At 46.5% G+C, this 20,314-nt stretch overlaps 1 protein-coding gene across 3 annotated transcripts in view; it reads left to right on the top strand.

The window, feature by feature from the left end:
* Positions 1–20,314, top strand: part of MPHOSPH8 (M-phase phosphoprotein 8) — a 620,343-nt gene that overhangs the window by 439,322 nt on the left and 160,707 nt on the right. For all 3 annotated transcript variants that reach the window (XM_069639105.1, XM_069639103.1, XM_069639104.1), the window contains one exon: positions 3,370–3,524. In XM_069639105.1, coding sequence (XP_069495206.1) covers positions 3,370–3,524 — 155 coding nt within the window. The remainder of the gene's footprint in view (positions 1–3,369; positions 3,525–20,314) is intronic.

The following is a 20,314-nucleotide window of genomic DNA, read 5'->3' as shown; positions in this document are numbered from 1 at the left end:
ACTGGTTATAAACTAGACTTATCTGTAACAAAACAAACCATATCCCGCTGGATCATCTTAGCCATGAATGCTACAGATTAGCGGGAAAAGACCCACCAGATGGGCTTCGTGCCCATTTTACAAGCTGAGTGGCTACTTCTGCGGCTCTAAAGAGGGGAGTCCTGGCAGCAGATATTTGTGCAGCTGCAACTTGGAAAACAATGCATACTTTTGTCAAGCATTACTGCTTGGATACTGCCTCCTCCAATGAGGGATTATTTGCGAAGGCAGTTCTGCATTCTGTCCACGAAAACTGAAACTAGTACTCCCGCCTCCAAAATTGCCACTGCTATGGGAGTCTATCATAAGATGAGGAATACGTGGGAGGACACAATCCATTCGAAGAACAAGTTACTTACCAACTGTAACGTTCTTTCGACTGGATGTTCCTCCCACGTATTCATCGACCCTCCCATCCTACCCCACAGTACAGTTTACGTTTTCTTACACTTTCCTCTCACGAAGAATGTATCTGTCATGGGGCACGCCTGGGTGGTCCTCATATGTTTCATCGAAAAAACAGAACTGAAGCAACGGGCGCGGCTCAAGCTATTTATACCATCAGTGACGTCGACAGAGTATGGAGTCCGTCGAGGGACAATCGACGCCACGACCTTGAGCACAGCGCCCTCTGCCGAGAGAATTATTATTTTTTTTCTCAACAGCAAAGCTGGGACGACGAGTTATCATAAGATGAGGAATATGTGGGAGGAACATCCAGTCGAAAGAATGTTACAGTTGGTAAGTAACTTGTTCTTCTCCAGCATGGGTCTGGCATGGATTCACATGCGAAGCCTCCCTCCTTCCCCTCTGCGGCTCTTCACTTGGTCATACTGCCACTTTACGTGCTACCAAATCTGAGCAAGGCTGCCTGGGGCGGGGCTTAGGGAGAGGGAAGTCATTGGCTGGGGGCAGTATGACCCAGAGACCAGTGATTGGTTACTACTAGGAAAGACGGATCAGAAACAAAACTGATACTGATTTATTTTCTTTACCGAGGATTCCCAGCCTGACGACGGGGAATATTCATGAGCATGTGAATCCACGCCAGACCCATGCAGGAGAAACAGTTACAGGTAAGTAACTCGTTCCGTCTCTCCCATCTCTCGTTACAGGTAGACTTAGTCCATTATCCCCCAAGTGGGGGGTGGGCGGGGTGGGGGGAGTCTCTCCAAATGTGGTCCCGCTTGGGGAGAAGGGATGATTTCTTTCGATTCTTCACACCCAGTTCTCCAGCATTGGTTCCTTTCATAGATGAACATGCTTATGGCTACTCTTGGCTCATATTGCCATGATCCCGTGCGCTTGTGAGCATTTGAAGATGCCCTCCGAGGTCGGAGCTAAGGGAGACCTGTCATTTGGCTGTGGGGCAATATAACCCAAAATTACTCAAATAGAGCACTAAAGTGGCTGCATTTCTAAAAACTGTAAATGTAAACTTCTTTATTACTGAGGATTCCCAGCAGACTGGAAATATTCAAACCGCAAGGTAACAATGCTGAAGAATAGTAGTTACAGGTAATTAACTTATTCCTTTGTAAGCATGTCCCAGTTTCGGAAGTCTGCAGGGCTGCAACCTGGCTACACCATTAAGCTTTATGCCTTGGATGCATCTTTTAGAAAGGATTCATCTTTCAGCCACGAAGTGCCAAGCCCAAAGATCATGTACTGTGCATGCAACAATCAACAGTTTTCTCCCATTCCAACTTCAGATTTCGGGAAAATGTGGGCATGTGTGATGCACACTTAGAGGAGCAGGGCTGAGATTTGTATTGACACACACTCATTGCCGTCTATCAAAAGCTAAAAGTGGAGGCAGTATTTCATTTTACATTTTTGGGTCCGCTGTTAATGGCCCGTCTGTGAATGCATGTTCTCCCAACTAGTGAAGAAAGGATGCAAGGACCGGGAGAACCTGAACCACCATAAAAGTAATTTTTCAGGTTTCTTCTCGTATAGGTTTTATTAATATAAAGGTGATGAAACACCTAAGGATGGTGTTGCTTAACTGGAGTGTTGGGGGTAGTACATGCAAGGCCAACCTGGATCCTGTCACTGAATGGTTCCTTTCCACCCATAATAAGGTAACAAACCACATCAATCATACCAAGGAACACCCCAGATCAATCGGAAGGGAGAGCAAGGTATGACCCAGCAGTGTCACCTGGCATCCTCGAAGGCACAGGCAGCAATGGACCACCGACAGTAATAGATAGGAAGGAGCGGGAATGATAATGTAACCCCACCTAAGCAGGGATTATGCTCTCCCGTCGGGTGTACTAAAGTCAAACTTGGATGGAGGCCAGCCTCGACCCCAGGCCCTGAAACTAGACGGTCACGAAAGGGAAGAGTAGATTATACCACCCAATGGACCACCAACAGCAAATGGATAGCAAGGAGCTGGTTAAGGATAATGGAACACCACTATCAAACTACAGGATAATGCTCACCAAATCTGGGGTACTTGGCCAACTCAATATGCTGGAACCAGCCACACTATCACCACAGGAAATAGACAATCAGTAAGCCAAGAGAAGAATATACCGACCCAGTATGACAACCTGATACATAAACTAAACTACAGGGATTGAGACATACAACCCACTAACCAATACCTCAAATTTCTGCATACTTAATTCGCACAAGCCCACCCAACCGCCTCTCTCACAGCAAACCGCACAGACTTCACCATACTACAACAACGAACAACCAACACATATCAACAGTACACGAGGACCCGCTTCGATCCTATATGCACACCCAAGCTCAGCGCGCGGTGAAAACCGAACTGAAGCTGCCAACAGTACACCTCCGCTCAATTTCCTATGTACTCTTCACCCACTAACCCACCACCTTTTTGTTTACAGAACCGCCTGAGCGCCTGGAGACCAACTCCGTTGGTGACGGTGCGCTATATAAATGCCTTTAACATAATAAAAAGCTCTGTAAACAAAGTGCAGTTCTTCACTATCAACAGATGGTGGATCGTGCAAAGCATGTGACTCTCTAAAAAAAGATCAAAGCTGCAAAAATAACGTTAAAGGTAAGTAACGTTTTCCTCATATAGCTAACACTAAAACCCCTTATGGGCTCCAAGCAGTGGAATGTGTAGTTAAGAGAAGTTTTATTGTTGCAGCATACTAATTTCATGCCATTGGCCATATTTAATTAAAACCAAGATGCAAGTTCTGATCTTAAACCATATTTGGCAGCAATGTGCACATCTGGAGACTCGTTACTTTAGATCTATACTCATCTCCAGCGTCTTTCTATATATTCACATTTTTGTAAAAAGACATTTAGGTAAAACTATACTTCCATTTCTTTTAGCGTTTCCAGAGTGGCAGAAGATACCATCAGAGACTACTTTGAATCACGTCTTGTACTTCTTGACACTGTTTTTCCAATATCATGTTATAGGCTTTGTGAGGGGCCCGATTTTGCTCTGGATTTCAATTACAGGCCACCACATGTGATACCTGAAGGTAAGATTTATTTGCACATGGACATTTCCTAAATTATCTGTAAAATGTTCAATGGCTTTTATGCTGACCTATTTTTTTTAAAGATAATTAATAATTATATTAATGAAGAAAGTGATTGCATTTATGCTGCAGCAAAGACCATAATCTGACCCTGGGGACATCAAGTGGTTTAACAAAAATGGCAGGTGCCTGCCTAAGATGTGGCGATGGGCCGGAGTGTGGTTATTGGGGCTTAGTTCTTGTCATTTGCAAGAAGATTGCCACCTGAAATCGCCCGGCGATAATGTCTCTGATAGCAGCCACAGATTGAGGTGTACTGAATGAAGCAAATTTAATAGCATCATACATTGTTTCCTATGAATTCCTAGGGCAAGGCCTTAAAACGTGCAGAGAATGTTTACACGTAAGCACAAGCCTAGAGTTTGGTCAAATAAAATACATTGCTGATTCTTGTGTATCTGCTTGGAATCGCATGCTGTGCATATAGTCCCACATCTAGTGGTAATTGCGGAGTATTGCATCTTTTTTTTGAAGATCGAAAAGGGATGTTGAATAGGGGTGTCACGGTATTAGTTTTTTGACGGTACAATAACCTTCTTGCCAAATGACGGTATATCATGGTTATCACGGTATAGTAGGTGGAGTTAACTAATTTTAACAAATTTTCTAAAAAGTCATAAATTGTCAGATTTATCAACACAAACAAAACCAGGCACCAAGGGCCAGAATTGGGCTTTTCAACATACTTTCCACTGAAATGCCACCCCTTGCTTCCACCAAACACACGTGTGGAGTGGAGGAGGGGGGGGCAGCCCTGCTGCAACAGGCAAAGCAAACTGAATAGCTTTTCTTAAGTGGTTATTAAGGCTTTTAGCTCACCCACTGGCTACTGGTGAAGATGAACATGTTGCCATCTTGATAACCTACATGCCACAGATCAATGGAGTTTGATGGTAGTATATGTTTGTTCTTTCTCTCTCTTTCTCGCTTTCTCTCGCTTTCTCTGTCTCTCTCTCTCTCTCAGCCTTTAGTTTACTTCCGGGCCAAAAGGTGTTCAGTAATCACAGACATGTTACCCTTTGGTATGGCAGCAGGGAATACCCACAAAGATGAGTACATTTCGCAGTGTGACTTATTATATGTAAATTCAATGATGGAACCAGGGACATCCTCCATCGTCATATGTTTAGAAAACATTATCCATTATAAATATATAAACCCCAAAGCGCCAACCCAAAGTCCCGGGAGGATAGCTCAGCGGCAACGTGCGTGCCTTGGAAGCAAGACGACACGAAGCAACACAGGTTCGATTTCCCTGGGTCAGCGCTTAGAAACCTCTGGGTGTTTAAGCGTGTTATAATTACGCAAATTACACAACTAAATAAACAATTTCTTTAACACTGCCTTGATGCCCGCAGGCTGTGCGAGCACTTTAAAAAAAAAAGTAAACCCTTTTCCTTCTTGGTACTGTATTTATTCTTCCTATTGCTAACATATTGATTTTGTGTCAGGCACGTGTGGTTTATGGAATGGCATTAAAAACTGCTCAAACTGAAACTACTTGGCAGACGGCACATCCAACAGTGCAAGACCAAGACTGTGCAGCACTTGCTTACTGCAGGCTTTCCAAACTAGATTGAAAAGCACACTTAACGGTATGAACGGTATACTGGTATAAACAATGTGACGGTTATTATTCAATTAAGTGGTTCACGGTATCTTTAACGGTATACCGTAATACTGTTACATCCCTAATGTTGACAAGGGTGTGACTGCAACACTATCCCTAACGTGACGTGTATTTGTACCAAAGATCCTTCACGCGTCGAGGTCCAGCTAGACTCTTTCTGGTCAGTTGCTTTATGTGGAGCTTGTGTTAAGAGAATTATTTTTGTTCATGCGTCTTTGACACATACATCAACTGTTTACTTCTACTGTTCGATCCTCTGGCGACTGTTTTGTAAGCATTGGCTGCCTCCAACGACTCGACAGCTGTTGTCAGCCTTGTCCTTCAGGTCTCAGCTTTAAAGTAGGGATAGTGGGTACCAGTGTTCCCTAAACACTTCTCTTAGGAGAATGCCTTTTCTTTTCTTTCCCTCCTCTTGCTTTTCTTGTCTGGCTTTTACATTTTGGCCTTCATATAACAGGAGATTTCCGTGGAAGGACATTCACAGAGAGTGTAACGGTTGTCCACCTCGTGACGACTAGCAGCGCTGCAAAGCCTGTAAACTCTAAGCATGAAACACTCCTAGAAAGGAGCACGAAGCGGTAGGCGGCCTACGCTATGTAGGCTGAGTGTCCCTCTCCTGCCGGCACCTCAGGCGAGGATTTCTCAAGCGGCTACGGCTCAGTTTTGGGAGTCGAAGACGTTCTTTTGGAGTCGGCCTACTCCCACGTGCCCGTCACATGCCCCGCTAAGCGTGCCGTTGGCAGTACAATAGGGAAATCACACCCTGGCGACAAGGGAACACATTCTTTCAAAGGCCAAGCACACAACCCCTTTGCCTCCTTCAGATTCATCGAAAAAGCCTTTGGCACTCGTAGGCCTGTCATGTTTTGTCGGGCCTACTGAACCTGAGGGTTCAGGGCCCACTGTGCCTACCCCACCGCCGGCACATAGTACCAAGACGTTTGTTTCTTTGGGTTCTGGCCCTAAAATCTCGACGCATGTTTCCGATGTGTGAAACCTCACCTCAGACTCTGGGGAAAGCATTCTAAAGTCCCCCTCATGGTTCTGGGCCCCAAAAAGTCCCTGGTTTGCCTTCAGGGTATTCCTAGGCCTCTTCTCCATTGTCCCAGGCTCTTCAACAGCCTGCAGACCTTGCTCCTTCTGACTCCGCTTTCCCTTTTGCAGAAGCTTCCTCATCCTCTCCCTGGATTAGATAAAGATTTGAACACTATGAATAAAGTGTCTGAATTTATTGACTTTTCAGATGAGCTTGATGATGTCCTTAAGAAATCTTGTTGCCTTGATGAAGGCCCTAGACTGTCAGTCTTCTAGCATTCACTCTCCTGAAGCGCGCTCTACTCCCAGGCAAAGATTACCTGATCCTTATGGAAACATTTTCCACGATGATCAGTAGGATTAGGAAGATGACGTCTACTACGTCCCAGATCAGGGTGATGGCTGCCAAGACCCAGTTTCTCACAACACAGCTGCTTGGATTCCTGCAGATGACCAGGGAAATTGGCCCCCTACTCCTGCTCACAAAGCTGAGCCTGATCATATCTAATTGGTCATATTTAATTTAAATGATCGGTTGCTGTTTAACACTTGCCTTAGGAAAGCAGCAGACCATTTTAAGATTGTCACCCAGGAGGTGGTGCCTGATTCGGACTTTGTTGAGGATATCCTTAAGGAAAAGGTTCCTGTCAGCCAAGCTATACTGCTTCGTAATGCTATTATAAAGCGCATTGCTGCGTCCTTGCTTATACCCTCCCTTACTCGGGCCATGAATCCACAGGTGGAGCAGATGTATCGCCCCACACCTTCTGATCCACTCTATATCGAGGGACATTCCGTCCCGGATTCGCTAGTTGTTACCATCACTAGAAAACGTGCAAGGGTTCCCCCGTCTTTGTCCAAATTGCCCCCATATAAAGACTGCAAGAAACTTTACACCCTGGGTAAAAGCATCACTTCTGCTGCCTACAGCACCCGCATTGCTAACCATATCAGTCTCCTTGCTAGCTTTAGCGATGTCCAATGGGGACTGGTGCAAAAGAGTCTGCAGAATGTACCCGAGCCTATAAGATTAGCTTAAACCGAGCTATGTGGTCCTCTTTTTAGGGGCCATGTGGGTGAGGACTAAACTCTGACACAACAAACACAATCCCACGAAAAACTGCTTGCTCCCTTTCAGACAATGAGTTTGTCTATAGCATCTGCCCACTACACATGCATGCTACCCATTCAATATGTAAGTAGACACACAAGGCCTTTCAAAAAATAACACATTTTAATGTCTATCACAGTCATAAAAAGATATACAGCTCACATAGTACATATAAAAAAAGAAAAACACGCTAATGGTTCACACAGAAAAATGCATCTTTTTCACTATTTCATTGAGTATGCATCTAAACACCCATAAAGTTTCTACAATGGGGCATAATATGTGGACACACCTTAGTTGTGCGTTCTTATTACAAAGTTCTCCTCTTCTTTGGGAAAAACAAAATGTGCCAGCACTACACATGTGTTTCTAGAATCTATACTTTCTTCAAAAGAAAACAATCAAATTAATTTTCTTTGTGTTTCTTCATAGATTCTGTCTTCAGGACACTGTTTCTATCTCACATAGTCATGTTTGAAATTTGTTGCATACCATGGGCACCCTTGCGCTCCCAAATTTAGATTTATAAATGTGCTTGGATATTATGTACAAGTTCTTCACTTTGTTTTCTTAGTGACCTCCTTCAAACACTTGTACTGCACGACCACATGTCGCTGACTTGCCACGGTCTGCCACCAATTGGAAAAAACCAAAGCGACTTCCTCGTTATTTCAAAACTATATCCCGTAGGGCTATCTGCTCGTAATCTTCAAAGCTTCACCTCAGCAAGCCTCTTATAAAAGGAGTGCAAGTGTCTCTCGTTCGTTCCCTTCACAAGGCTTCTCTATAAGGTCACAACTACTTGCAGTGGAGCACGAGCGACTTCAAGTTACACAAAATATATTGAAGAGCACGCTTGACTTGGTGTTGGCTGAAGGCACTCTTTAAATGCCATGCATTTATTTTATGTATTTTATTTATTGAAGGTTTACATAGTGCATATACAGCAAATGGTGTTTCCAGGCACCACAATGCAAAAAAAAGGAAGCAGGCGACGTAAACCGTAACTGTCCTACGAGGCCTTGTGATATTCAGATTGTGCAAGTGCAGTAACGAGAAGTGCAAAAACGAGGGGGTGGGTTGTAGCTGCATAGAATGCAGAGGGGGAGTAGGGGGACCCAGGGGCTAGGCAAGTGTTGAGGGGTAGCCTGGGGGGGGGTGGAGGGGCGACTGGGGGATAAGTGCAAAGCGGTGCCGGGGGCACCACTGACTAAGTGGAAGGACCAAACTTGGGTGGTATGCTAGTCGGGGAAGGGGACCTGGAAGGGCCTGTTAACCCGTAAGACTCATAGGGAACCAGGCCACCAGTCGCAGAGGTGGAAATGGACAGGGAGGGAGAGAGGGAAAGAGGTAGAGAAAAGCAGGGTCTTGAGAAGTTCCAGAATGTAAGGAGGTCGGCTCAGGTCTGAGAGCGTCAGGGAGGCTATTCCAGAGGGAGGCACCTGCCGAAGAGAGATGTAGCCCACACTGTCTGCTTGGAGAAACGTCTGATCAACAGAGTTGGAGCTAGAGGACTAGCAGGGAGGTATTTAAAGAGAGAGTTGGAGCGGGGTGCCTGAAAGCCCTGTGGATGATGCAGAGGGTCTTGAATTTGATCCTTGCAGCCACCGGGAGCCAGTGGAGAGATTTTAGAGTTGGAGCGAAATGGTCCCTGGGCTTGAGGCCAAGGATAAGTATTGCAGTCCTATCCTGAATTAGTTGAATGGGCCAAGGGAGGAAAGAGGCAGATTGAGGAGGAAGAGGCTGTTACAGTAGTCCAGCCTGGAGAGGACCAGAGCTCTAGAGACCTTGGACCTCATTATAACCTTGCCTGTCCAGAAACAGTGCCAGTAAGTTTACCGGCACTGTTGTTTCCAGACTGGCAAAGTACAAGTCTACCGGTTGGGTGCCCTCCCGCCCAGCAGATCTGACTTGCCGGGCGGCAGGGCACCTGGCTGCAGAGTTTCACGGAAGCACCGGCAGTTATTAACAGCGTCAGTGCTTCAATCATCCCCGCTCCCATAGTCCTGTTGGACTCTATGGGAAACAACATTTTACCGGTGCCGGACTTCCCAGCCACCGGGGTTGGAATCCCCCGGAGTTACCGGCAAGTCAGGCGCCAGTACTTACTTACTTACTTACTTACTTACTTACTTACTTACTTACTTACTTTATTTATTTATTTATGTATTTGGTTACTAAGAACCTTTTACAAAAAAAAAACTTCCATTACAGTTTGCCATCGAATACTAAAACTTTAAAAGAGAAGAAGAAAAATGAAAATTAACTATTTCGACTTCCTAACTTCCTTCTCTCTTCACCAGGCAAAGCTCTCCAGTGCTATGACTAGGAACCTAAATAAAATAATAAGCACTTTATGGCTTATGTTTTGTACAAAAAACACTTAAAATAATTTTCTAAAAAGGAGCAAGATTATGAGATCTATTAACAAAACCAATACAATATAATAGTCCCTCTGACTACTATTCGACTGTTCATAGTTTGTCTTAACGTGCTGATTTTCTTAAACGATCATTAAGCGCCTTCTTGGTCATCACAATGTCACTTTCACCACTGCTATTGTTGGGGGATCTCGAGTGACCAGAAATTAGTCTGTCCCAGAACATGTCCAGGATATAGGACTCCCCGCCGACTCCAAATCTTGAGAAAAATACGAGTCTCACCGGCCATGTCCCCTCACATACCATCAACAGATGTTTCAGCGACTGATTAGGTGTTTTACAGATGTCACACAAGGCAGTTGCCTCTTCTCCTTTTCCTCTGACTGAAAGAATCTCTCCTGCATAAGCTGTATTTAGCCTTATTCTGAGGAAGTTCATTCTGATCCTCCAGTCTGGAAATTTCAGAAGGTATTGAGCCAGGATTCCGTTTTTTCTGTTTTTAGGAAGCAGTTTTCTGGGATCTGAGATCGCATCTTATCAATTCTTTATCCAGTCTGTTTCTTCCAGATGTTTTTTTGCTTTTACAGGGTTGGATATGAGTGTCTCTAGATTGGTACCTGCTTTTTGCAGATTTTCCATAGATCTTTCTTCCAGATTTGAGAGTATTTTAGATTTTTTTTGCTTCCAAATGGGCTTTAAGATCGAAAAACAGGGTATCCTTCTGGGTTGTGATTATAAGTCTGAAAAGGAGATAAATTTCCATTCAGCTTGCACTTTAAGTGACCATAAGCCCAGTTTGAATCTAAGGGCAGACATTGAGAGGCTAGATGGTAGGCATAATACTCTCTTCCAGACCAGCCCTTCTAGTCTTTGCCAGTCTGTATTCCAGAGACATGTTTTTGTTTTCCAGCCCATACAATATCACTGGAACCACTTTGGCCATGTAGAATTTGACTAGTGGCATGACTGAAAATTTGCAGAATTTTAATAATCTTTTTCATCTGGGGAACAAGATGGGCGATTTTCAATTGCACATCCAGTTCTACCTTACCCTGTGTTGGAGCTGCGTAGACCTTCTAAGCCAAGTAGATTAGATCCCCTACTCTTGGGATACTCTGGAAGCTCGGGGGACAATCTAGGTAGTTTATTTTCTTAAGGGGATGTTTGAAGGCTAAAATCCTTGATTTCTTTGGGTTTATAGTTGGGTCATTTTGTTTTGCATAAACATCCAGTCTGTCTAGAAGTCGTTGCAGCCCAATCAGAGTTTTATCTAGAAGAACCACGTCATCGGCGTATGCAAGCCAGTGAATCTTACATCCATTAATTATGGGACTGGCAAGTGCTGATGATTCCAGTTCCTCTCCCATGTCAGCCAAATAGAAGTTAAAAAAATAAGGGGCTCCCAAACAACCCTGACATACTCCTCTCTCAACCTTTGAGTCTGACAGGTGTCCATCATCTAGCTGCACTCTGATAGTCGTATCCTTGTGCAGTTCTGCCAGCCTAGATAGAAGTCCTTCCGGGATACTCCATTTCTTCAGTTTAATCCATAGGCGTGTTCTATTGACATGGTCAAATGCCTTCGAGAAATCTACCCAGGCTCCATATAGCTGTTATTCTCCTTTGACTAATGTTTTTTCGCTTAGGATATTTAATGTTAGGCCATTTACTGCTGTTGAGTGTCCACTTCGGAAGCCTGTTTAGTATTTTGAGAGGATTTTTTTTTCTTTTTCCTACCTCTGTACCTCCTCTAGTAGGATCTTCATAAATAACTTGCGCCAGAAAATAGTTACAGGTCTGGCGGCAATCTGACATTATCACCGGCACAGTTACCACCTGACCCGTAATGAGGCCCATTGACTTTCTGGGGGAAGGCGAGGAAGGGGGAGAATGCCCCCAAGGAGGTGGTGCTGAAAGTGGGCCTTCTTGGCAAGGTCCATGATGTGGGAGGGACTAGGAGAGTGAGGAGTCGAAGATGATTCCAAGGTTTTCGGCCTCACGAGATGGAGAGGGGAGAGAACTCGAGGAGGGCGGCCCGAGAGTGGGGGGGGCAGTTTCCGTGCCTCTGGATGCTCTGAAGCCGGACTGGTGGTTGTGGAGACAACCAACAAGTTCAGTGTGGTGGATCAGTTGGGGGATGACCAACTTCTCCAAGAGTTTGCCCAGGAAGGGGATAGTGGTGCTAGGACGATAGTTAGCCAGGCAAGAAGAGTCAGCGGGCAGCTTTTTTAGTAGAGGGTGCACAAGGGAGTGCTTGAGGGGGTAGAGGAAAGGAGCCAGTGGCAAAGGAGTGGTTACAGAAAATAAGCTAAGGTAGGAGCGAGAGAGGAGATGCTGTCCTTGATGGCTCTAGAGGAGCAGGGGAAGCTTCTGTTTGGAGGAGACTTTCGTAAAGCAGACAACCTTGGAGGCCTCATCCGTTGCTATGGGCAAAGAGGAGAGTGTGGGGGATTGAGGGGTGGGGTGGCAAGGGAGGCCTGGGAGGTGGTAGAGGAGAGTGAGGACATGTCCTGTGGTTTAGTTGTGAAATGGGAGGCCAGTGAAGTACAGAGGCCCTGGGATGGAAGAGGGGAGGTGGAGACTGCAGTTGGATTGGCAAGTTCCTTACAGATTTTAAAACATTCAGCCGTGTTGGTGGCTCCAGAGATGCAGGCTTGGATGGGTGCCCTCTGCTTGGAGCGGATGGGTAAACAGTATTGCCTTTGGAGAAGGTGACAGGCCAGTTTGTCCGTGGATGTGCTCAGTCTGCCACTTCCTTTCACCAGCTCTGCACTTTTGTTTCATTAAGGCTAAGTCGGAATCATACCAGCTGTTGCACTTGCATGGCTTAAGAATTCCGGGTCTTCCTGGTATTCCGGCCAGGGAACATCCGGCACCTTTCAGACCCCTCCTCAAAGGGGATTTTGGCGTGGCAAATGTAGGGCAAGAAATGCAGTAGCCAGCGGCTCTCCTGCCAGCAAATGACTGGTTGATTCGGAGTCCCCTTCCATGCTTCCCCAGTAAGACAATTAACATGCTTCACCCTGGAATGGGAGGGCATACCCTCAGACCAGTGGATGCTCAAGACTGTGAGCGGACGCTATTGTATCAAATTTCTTCATCCACCCTGATACCATCTGCCAAAGAGCAGAAGACCAACTACAAAAAATCTTCACATTCTCCTGGAAGAAGTACAGACCCTGCTGCAAAAGGAAGTAATTGAGCTTGTTCCAGATCTTCTGGTAATCGATGGTATTTATTCAATATACTTCCTTGTACCCAAAAAGGATGTAACCATGTACACTGTATTAGACCTGCGAACAAGTATGTCAAGCCTCAGGTTGCTGACACTGCAGGAGGTAATCCCTGGCTAAAGCAAGGGTATTACATGGCCATATGAAAGATGCATACTTTCATATTTCAATGTTACCAGTGCACAGAAAGTACCTACGGTTCAAGATGGGACACGCCCTATCAAGGTATTACCCTTCGGCATTGCCTCAGCCCCAAGAGTGTTTACCAAGGTACTGATAGTGGCGGCAGCTCGCCTGCGCAGACAGTCCATTCAGGTGTACCCTTATCTCGACGACTGGCTCATTTTATTGATTTGCTTATTGGTCACTTGTTAAGCGCTTATACGGGAACCAAATACTGTTTCAAAGCGCCCACAGGGAGCGGACAGGGGATGATGGACAATGTAATTACAACAAAGTTAAATAATTATATACAACAATATAAGAGACAATGGGGAGTGGAATACTAACCTACTATGCCTTCTGAGTGTTTGGAACGCGCAAGTGAAGAGGGGAGAGGGAATGGGATAGGTGCTGTGGTGCTCATGGAGAGCAGCAGGTGAAGTGCTATGAAGAATGTTAAGTACAACCTCCAGTGGTGGAGGGTGAGCCGAGGCAAGTGCAGAGGATCGACATCAACTGGGATAAGATGTTGGAGGTCAGGGCCCCGGGGATGCACAAGGGCCCTGCACACCAATCCAGCTACTGTGCGATTAACGGGAGAAAGGGAAGGAAGAGGTAAAGATGAATGTCTTGAGGCTTTTCTGGAACTTAAGGAGGTCCTGCTGAGGAGAGAGGAGGAGGCTGTTCCAAAGGAGGGAGCCTGCAGAGGAAAGCGATCAACCACCTGCCCTCTGCTTAGCAAACCACTTTACACACAAGGAGTTGGTGCCAGAGGTACGCAGGTATCTAGAGGGGGAATATCTAGTCGGAAAGAGTTGCAGATAGTAGTCCCTGGCCCCAGACAGCCTTGTGGATGATGCAGAGGGATTTGAATTTAATCTGTGCTGCGACCGGGAGACAGTGAAGACTTTGTAGGGCATGAGAGATGTGGTCCCTGGGCTTGAGGCCAAGGATAAGTGCTCTATTCTGGATTAGCTGGAGGGGTTGCAGAGTGGACGAAGGTAGAATAAGGAGAAGGCTATTGCAATAGTCAAGCCTAGAGAGAACCTGAGCCCGGGTAACTTTGAGTCTCTGGGGGAAGGTGAAGAAAGGTAGAATTCCTTTCAGAAGGAAAAGCTGAAAGTGGGACTTCTTGGCAATGCCCTGAGTATGAGGGAGGAAGGAGAGAGGAGTCGAAGATGACTCCAGGGTTTCTGGCTTCTGAGGGGGAGAGCCCACAGATGAAGGCCAGAGTGAAGGGAAGAAGTTGGGTGGCGGGGTTCCAATAGGAAGGATCTGTTTGGCTGGCATTGAGGCAGCGATCATTAGAAGTACACCATTCCTGGATGGCTGAGAGGCAGTCGGGATGATGGAGGGTGCAAGGACATCTGCAGTAAGTTTGAAGAGTTGTGTGTCGTCGGCATAGCACTGGAAGTTGGCGGAGAAGGAGGAAATGAGGCATTCTAGCCGAGTAAGGTAGTTAAAGAGCCAAGACAAAAGAATGGCGCCCTTGGGGATGCCAAAGGTGGAAATGGAAGTAGGGGAGGACAAGGTGCTCAGTACGACTTTAGAAGAGCGGTCAGTTAGGAAGGAGGTCAGCCAGTCTAGTGCCCGCTCCGTGATGCCAAGGGTGTCAGGGATCCTTTTTATGAGGATGGAGTGGTTCACTGTGTCAAATGCAGAAGAGAGATCAAGGAGGATGAGGACCGCAGGGAAATTGGAATCAAGGGACGCAAGCAGTGCTTCACGGGTGTTCAGAAGAGCGGTTTCTGTGCCTCTGGATGCTCAGAATCCATATTGATGGTCATGGAGTCTGTCAACAAGTTCAGTGTGAAAGTTAAGTTGGGGCAGGGGCAACTTCTCAAGCAGTTTCCCCAGGAAAATGGTGATGGTGATGGAGATGCCATGTTGTTGGATACACCTGATACTAGTGCCTGAATGTGGGCCCTTTTCTTGGCACGGATAGAGTCTGTAATTCCTTTGGAGCAGGCAACAGGCCAGTTTGTGGCGAACCAGAGGTTTTCCACTTCCGTTCTGCAGCCCTGCACTTAAGTTTCAGGTCTGCAAGTTCAGAGTCATACCAGGTGTTACGCTTGGAGGCAAGTTTCATGTGGATCCTCGTGACTGGGGCAAGGAAGTCAAGGCTGTTGGTAATGGAAAGATGGAGGTTGCTGAGAGCAGAGGTGGAGTCTGAGTTGGATGGGCAAGGGGGGAATGAAGGTGGAAATGAAGGCAGCAGCTGACACTCGTTTCATTGGACGATGTTTGTGAGCGAGGTTGGCAGGTAATTTGCAAGAGTTGTCACAAGGCCATAGAAACCCAGGTGGGAGGAGAGCAGAGTAGTGTGACCAAGAGAGATGGGTTACCAGAGGAGATGAGAGAGGGTGGTCCGAGTGGATGATGGTGTCCAGCATGTGTCCTGCAGAGTGGGTTGGACCTGAAGGAAGAATGGAGAGGGCTAGAGTGGTACAGAGGTCTATGAAGAGGGTTGAAGCTGTGCACAGGGAGTCTAATTGGATCCTAGTCACCTATCATGTTATGTTAATGTTAAAGGACATGTGTACCGCGCACTATCACCACCGGAGTGGTCCCTGGCACTCTGGTGGCTCTGAAAGAGGGAGGGTAAGTTAGTGGGAGTTGGTTGGATAAATGCAAGAGTGCAGTGATGTGCTGTTGGCAGCCTCAGCCCGGTGGGTCAGTTGGCTGGGCCTGGGGTGTTTGCAGCCGATAGTCGTTGTGTACTGTTGTGCCAGTCTGTGTTTTGTTGTAGCGGTGTAGTGACGTTTGTGCGGTTTGTTGTGCTGTAGATTTGCAGTTGTTTGGTTTGGAGTTTGAGAGGTGTAAGCCGAGGAGGAAATTGTTACTGGAATTGGTTAGTTGGCATCTCTATCCTGAATTGACGTTTTGGGCTTGCGTAATCTCTCCAGATGGGGGTGCAAGGCACCCTGTGCCTCTGGTTGGGTCCCTAACAACCCCACATGTCCCCCCCCCCCCACCTACATGGCCAGTGCACCTACCAGTGTCCACAACTCAGTGTGGTGATTGGAAGTATCTCGACAATTCCACAACAAGGTGGTACCTAGTAGCAGCTAAGGGGCGGGTGAGGATGTTGGATGGGATTGGCTGGGATTGTTTACTCAGCCTCCTTGGGTATCGCCTGTGTTCCACTCTGCTCGACGGTCACCCATCCAGGTGCTGTGGGTGCTTCTCAGTCGGTTCTGGGAGCTTGTCAGTCTCCTTTCCGGTTTAGTCGATTCTTTTTCCTTTCCGTTTGGATTTTCAGTTTGAGTCGGTGGTGGTGAAGAGCCAGGTTTTTAGTTATTTTCTGAATTTTAGGTGATCTTCGGTGTTTCTTATTTCTTTTGGGATGCTGTTCCAGGTTTTTGCGGTTAAGTGGTAGAAGGCGGTGCCTCCCAGTTTTTTCTTAATGTATGGTTTTAGTTCCAGGTGGATTTCGTTACTTGACCTGAGGGGTCCCGTTGGCTTATTTTCTTTAGTAGGAATTCTGCTCCTTGTCCACAGATTGCCCCGTGCGTTATGCACATTGTTTTGAAGGTGATGCAGTGTTTTACGGGAGCCATTGTAGTGTTTTTGGGGCATGGGTGATGTGGTCTCTTCTGTATAGTTTGAGGCGTAGTCTGGCTGCTGTATTTTGGATCTGTTGTAGTTTCTTCAGGAGGTATTCTGGTATTCCGAGGTAGAGGCTGTTTGCATAGTCGATGCTTGACATGATGAGGGTGACGATAGGGAGTGTTTTGTGCGTGAAGGAGAGGAAAGGTAGAATTCTTCTTGCTTTGTGGAGGAGGAAGAAACTTTTCTTGACTGTTGCATTTATTTGTGGTTCTAAGGTTAGGGTGTTGTCCGTCAGGACGCCCAGATTTTTTACTACCTTAGATGGTGATGGTGCGGTTCCCATTTCTGTTAGCCACGGTATGGCGGTTTCCTTCTCTTGGTTTTTGGATACGATCATGATTTCTGTTTTTCCTGGGTTGATTTTCAGGTTGTTGGCATTCATCCAGTTCAAGACTTCTTTTAGACAGTCGGTTAAGTTTGAATTATTGGCTTGGGTATCTTTGATTTTGTAGATGATTTGGAAGTGGTTGAGAGGAGGAATAGAAATCGTCCCACTCAGCGAGGAAGCGCCTGGAGGCCCATAAATGGTAGCAATGGTCAGGGTGGAAGAGGGAAAGATAACCAAATCGAGCCGAGTGGGTAGGATGGAAGAAGGAATCCACAGAAGGGAACCCCAACGCCAGCCGGTGAGGTCGAGTCTTGGAGGTGATCTTAAAGCCGTCGAGTGAAAGAGTCAAAGGAAGTAACTGAGCTGGCATTGAACCAAGTCTCAGTGAGAGCGAGTATGTCAAGGTCAGTGTCTTCGAGAAGAAGGCAGATGTCAGCAGTGTTTGTTGGCTGAGCATGCGTTGAGGGTCGCCAGGTGGAGACAATCGCTACCTTTGAAAGTTTTTTGAGGTGGAGTACAGGGGCGTGGTACTTCAGTCATAGGTGGCGGAGTAGGGGGAGAGGCAGGAGAAGGAAGGAAGGAAGAAAGGAAGGTAGGCAGGCAGGAAGTTGTTTAGAGACGGCAGGATCCATTCAAAAAGAAGGTTGGCCTGAGGGCCTTTAACCAGGATGGTGCCCGTGAAGTAGACATTAATGCAGCAGAGAGATGAGAAGATGCCCGCCAAGAGGACTTCACACTTGGTGCCGCCATTAAGGGGAGAGTAGAGATGAGAAGTCCATAGGTCTGGAGATGGGATGGAGAAAAGGATGTCGGTGAAGATTTCGCTGTAGTATGCACTGACCGGTGTCTGTAATTGGGAGGCCAGGCTTTGCAGCAAGGATTTTTTTTAATGGTTTTTCCGTCCAGATTTTGTTAGAGAGGGTGGATAGGTGATGGTGTAGCAGTTGGAGTAGATTGGAGAGATGGAGAGTGCCATCTCCGAGCAAGAGGAAAGATGCAAGAGGCAGAGAGATGGAGCAGAAGGGGGCTTCTGCAGTGCACAGTTCTGACCTTAACTCACAGGCAGCCAAGTGGATGTTAAGAGTAACAGTCCCAAAGCAATGCAGGATGTGAGCACACCTAAATTCGATTTTGAAGCAAGTGACAAAGCAATGCAGTATGTGAGCACAGCTAGGTGCGATTATTTTAAGACACAGGTATTTCAGCACTTGCAGTACAGAGTGGATGGAAAAAGGATGTGAGAGCAAAGGATGCGAAGACCATCCATAAACTTTTGACCATGAAGTCCAGTGGTGAGAAGTGCCAACTGAGATAGATCAATGAGAAAGTCAGTAGTGGCACAGGTACAGAGTCCAGAATAGATAAGGCAGGCAAACGGAGCAATCGGCAGCACTCACATTATAGCAGAAGGAAGCAGGCCATAGTGCAAGGGGGAGTGTTTGAAGTGCCAAGCAGCATGGCACATTGTTTGTCTGTAAAAGTGGGGGGCAAGGCAAGCCCAGACGGACACAGACCGGGCCTTTGGTGTGGTACTGGCTCCCGCCTCCCCTGATAGGGTAAAATAGAATGGAGGCAGCCAATTGGAGGGGACCAGGCTTTACACAAAGGATGGCTCCACTGCCATACACAGGGGCGACCATCTTAGTGCCCACCAACATCTGGGTCCAACACAGAAGCGATGGATTCTTGCCATCCAAACCGCATAGATGCAACAAAGAAAGAAACGATTTGACTTTTAAAATTGTCAAATCTCGCTCAATTTCAATGCGTGTCGCATGCACAGCGTCAAAATTGCAGAAAAATGCAGATTTGTTTCATTAAAATGTGGGGGGGGAAGTGGCCAGCGATTTTTCAGAGCCCAAGAGGGCTTAGCTGCCGGGAATGCAGCTCTAATACAGGGGCAGAAGTTGGGCTGGATGGAGGACAAACTTTCTGTTGCTTCTTCTGCTCATAAATGGAGACTCGCACCAGGCGTGTCTGGAGAAAACCCAAAAGACTATAGACTGTTTTTTTTTCAGCCTGGAGGTTCTCAGTCAACGATAAAAAGTCAAGTCTTGTCCCCAGCCAAATCCAACAATTTCTGGGGCCCTAATTTGGACAGAAGACTGGCTTGTCTTCCCCCTCCAACGAGAAGGTTCAAAACATGTTTCAGATCCCTTAGTATGTAGCCAGTCATAACCATACGGAAAGCCATGCGGCTGTTTGGGATGATGGCATCCTGTGTCTTTCTGGTTCCACATGCCGTCTGCGCATGCATCCTCTGCAGGAGTGGATCTCGAGCCAGTGGTGTCATGGAAGCGGTCAGTGGAACGATCTAGTGGTTTTCTCAACAGCCCACAGTCTACTTGCCTCCATATCTCTTTTACGGAATCTGTATTTTACTATTTGAGCACACCGCTCCCTATGGGCTGTATTGCTGGGAACACTTTGGGTTCTCCTTTGAGATTCTTTCGTTATACTAGAGTTACAGTTCTTAAGGATAACTTTGTATCTCTCAAAACTTTGTATTCTGAGCGATTGGCACACTCCTTGTGCCAAGGGGATACCTAGTGTAGCCCCTTCTCTCTGCTCCTGTGACTTTTAGTCACATAGACGACCCCCATTGTGTCCCCTGTGTATATCCGGTTATACTGCGAGTACGTCAAAATCCATCAGCCTACCTTCCTTCAGTACGTTTCTCACTGTTGTTACCCCCATAGGCTCCCAATACTTCCTGATGTTTAGTCTAAATTGCTTATCGTCCATCTTTTAATGTTACCAATGGTATCTGGGGGGGGGGGGAATAAGGCTATTGCATCTCCAGGAAGCGGCAAGCCCTTTGCCACGTCGTCCTACCCAGCCTTCACAGCAACTGGGGTTTCAGGACCTGTGAGATATCCCTCCATATCTCCTCCATCAAGTAGAACTGGGTACGTACTGATTGTAATGTTAGAGTGTCCTGGGTCTGCTCGTTAGACAGCCAACTTGTAACAAACTGCAGCTGGCATGCCACAAAGTATGCCCCAAAGTGGGCCACTTTTATACCTCCTTGATCGTATGGCCTTTGTAATTTCGCCAGTGCCATCCGGGATCTTTTATTGTGTCATAGGAAGCTGCGGCCTATCGTGTCGAGACTTTTGAGAAAACGTTTGGGTATGTTTTATGGAACATTAGTAAAGTAGTGTACAAGCCTCGGAAGAACCTCCATTTTCAACAACGCTGTCCTCCCCATCCCAGATAGCGGCAATCTAGTCCAGAA

This window comes from Ambystoma mexicanum, chromosome 7q (genome assembly GCF_040938575.1).
Source record: "Ambystoma mexicanum isolate Mex_15411 chromosome 7q, UKY_AmexF1_1, whole genome shotgun sequence".
Taxonomy (NCBI): domain Eukaryota; kingdom Metazoa; phylum Chordata; class Amphibia; order Caudata; family Ambystomatidae; genus Ambystoma; species Ambystoma mexicanum.
Note: the sequence above shows the minus strand (reverse complement) of the source record. Positions and strands in the feature narration are given on the sequence as shown.